This window comes from Eriocheir sinensis, chromosome 10 (assembly GCF_024679095.1).
Source record: "Eriocheir sinensis breed Jianghai 21 chromosome 10, ASM2467909v1, whole genome shotgun sequence".
NCBI classification, from domain to species: Eukaryota; Metazoa; Arthropoda; class Malacostraca; order Decapoda; family Varunidae; genus Eriocheir; species Eriocheir sinensis.
In genome coordinates, this window is record NC_066518.1 from 5001350 (window position 1) to 5004109 (window position 2760).

A 2760-nucleotide genomic window follows, 5' to 3' on the forward strand; every position below is an offset into this window, starting at 1 on the left:
CACTCCCTTCCATCCATTCCCTGAGGAGGAGGAGGAGGAGGAGGAGGAGGGGCGGCGGCGGGGAAGGGAGCATCTTGTGTTTGTTTTATGCTCTCCCCCCCCCCCTCCCCCGCCCTGAGGAAGATATGAAGGCACAGAATAACAAGTAACCAAGTCAGTATTTTTATTTATCTCTCTCTGAAAAAGAAATGAAGAAGGAGAATCTGTCTATTTGCTTATTCATTGGTTTATCATCTATTTATTTTCCTACCCATCTCTGTCGATTTTTTAGTCCACGGAATTTCCTTTACAGACCATGAAACAAAAAGAATAATCTATGCTTGTTTACGTATTCAATCATTATATACATACTCACTTATCAATAATTTTTCTTTAACTCACCTTAACATAAAGAGAAACAGGAAGAAGAGAAAGAGGAATAAGAGGAGGGGAAGAAGGAGAAGGAGGTAAAGAAGAAAAAGATAAAAATATTGTTAACAATGTAATCACAAACTACAAGGCTAAGAGCTTGTTTGTTTGTTGTTTGTTTGTGGATTTGTTGTATGTTTTAAGATGTTTATTACCCTGCCCCTCCGTCTTTCCATTTCTATAATCTCCTACATTCTCTCGTTTTCCTTTCCCTTCTCTGTCATCGCTTTCACTTTCATTCTCCTTCTTCTCCTCGGCGTCTCAGGTGTTTGGGGGCTGCTGAAGAGGCAAGGTATAGCGTCTGCACTCCTCTCCCTACCTGCCTCGCCTCGCATAACAATAGTAATAATAATAATAATGATAACAATAAAAAACACTCGTCTCCGCTCACCTGAAACTCTTGGTCCAGGTGAAGTCTAATGGCCGCTCTCTTTCTCCTCCTCAGGGTCACCACGCGGATGTCCTGCCCCATGGACTTCACCGCCTACCCGTTCGACCACCAGGTGTGCTACTTCAGGATGGAGAGCTGTGAGTACCGGAGAGGGGAGAGGAAGAGGAGGAGGAGGAGGTGCTGGTGATAGAAAACAGAGGGAGGACATGAAAGATATAGGTGTTGAAAAGGTATTAGGAGAGGCCGGAGCAATAGAAAGAGAAACAGGAAGAAGAGAAAGAGGAATAAGAGGAGGAGAAGGAGGAGGAGGAGGAGGAGGAGGTGGTGGTGATGGAAAACAGAGGGAGGACATGAAAGAAATAGGTGTTGAAAAGGTATTAGGGGAGGCCGAAGCAATAGAAAGAGAAACAGGAAGAAGAGAAAAAGGAATAAAAGGAGAAGAAGAAGAAGAAGGAGGAGGAGGAGGAGGAGAAGGAGGAGGAGGAGGTGGTGATGGAAAACAAAGGACATGAAAGAAATAAGTGTTGAAAAACTAATATTAGGGGCTGGAGCGATAGAAAGAGAAACAGAAAGAAGAGAATGAGGAATAAAAGAGGGAGGTGGAAAAGAAAAAGGAGGTGAAGGCCATGGAAGAAAAGAGAATACTGGAGGGATAGTATGAAGAGTGGATGAGGAGGAAGAGAAAGAGAAAGAATGAATGAAGAATGGGAAGGTTGATATGAAATAGGAAATATCTGAGGAAGAGAGACAGGAGAGGAATAGGCAATGAGAATATGAGAAAGGAACACGAAGGAAGAGGAGCAGGAGGAAGTGAAGTAGGAGGGGGAGAAAGAGGAGGAGGAGGAGGAGGAAGACGAGAACGAGAACGAGGAGAACATAGAAGAGGAATAGGTAATGAGTATATGAAGAAGGAACACGGAGGAAGAGGAGCAGAAAAAACACTGAATATACGTAGGAACTAGATATCGAAATTCAAGAGATAGACATAGAAGAGAAGAAGAAAGGAAGGAGGTAAAAGAGATATCGGTATAATAATCTATGAAGACCCAACTTTCTGAGAACCGTACGTCTGGTAGGACTTGCATACCCCCCCCCCCCCACACACACACACACACCATTAGCATCAAGGAGAGTGGCCGGGAGAGCGGAAGAAAGGAGAGACACAATCTATATATGGCCTCACTACCCTACATTGCACGCTTCTCTTTCGTCCTTTGATTTGTAGTGGAGAGATAATGTACGCACTTGATGTGTAGACGAGAGGGAAGAGTTGAATAGTAGAAGAGCATCAAAGCAGACAGTATGGATGGAATGTAGGTTGAGGAATAGGGACAGCAGGAGAAGGGGAAAAGAACTAGGAGGTACATGATAAAGGAGGAAGAGGAGGAGGAAGAAGAGGAGAAGAATGATGGCGAGAGGAAAGAGAAGGGGATTTAGGATAAGGGAGGAAGAGTGAATAGAAGAAGGAAGAGGAGGAAGAACAGGCCAAGTTGAAAACGACAATAATGAGCAATTCAATGAAAGAATAGAGGAAGAAGAAGAAGAAGAAGAAAAAGAAGTAGAAGAAGAAGAAAAAGGAAAAGAAAAAGAAAAAGAAAAAGAAGAAGAAGAAAAAGAAGTAGTAGAAGAAGAAGAAGAAGTAGAAGAAGAAAAAGAAAAAGAAGAAGAAAGCGGAGGAGGAAGAGGAGGAGAATTAGCATAAAAATGTTGCTCAATAGCCTAATCACCTTTGGGTCTCGCTTCGGTAGTAACGTAAGAACGCGATTAATTTTGAAAGGTTTGGGCGTAGTAACAGCAATAGTAGTAGTAGTAGTAGTAGTAGTAGTAGTAGTAGTAGTAGTAGTAGTAGTAGTAATAGATGGTTTTAGAGGTCTTATGAATTATATTACCTTCAAGTTTACCTCTCTGCTTTCCTTAATCAAACGAAAGAAAAGCTTCATTTACCCGAAGTGAAGAGAAAG

At 42.4% G+C, this 2760-nt stretch overlaps 1 protein-coding gene across 1 annotated transcript in view; it reads left to right on the forward strand.

Annotated features, from left to right (window-relative positions):
- Positions 1-866: 866 nt before the first annotated feature.
- LOC126996340 (glutamate-gated chloride channel-like) overlaps positions 867-2760 on the forward strand; it is a 24278-nt gene continuing 22384 nt past the window's right edge. Inside the window, exon 1 of the mRNA XM_050856710.1 lies at positions 867-936. Coding sequence (XP_050712667.1) covers positions 867-936 — 70 coding nt within the window. The remainder of the gene's footprint in view (positions 937-2760) is intronic.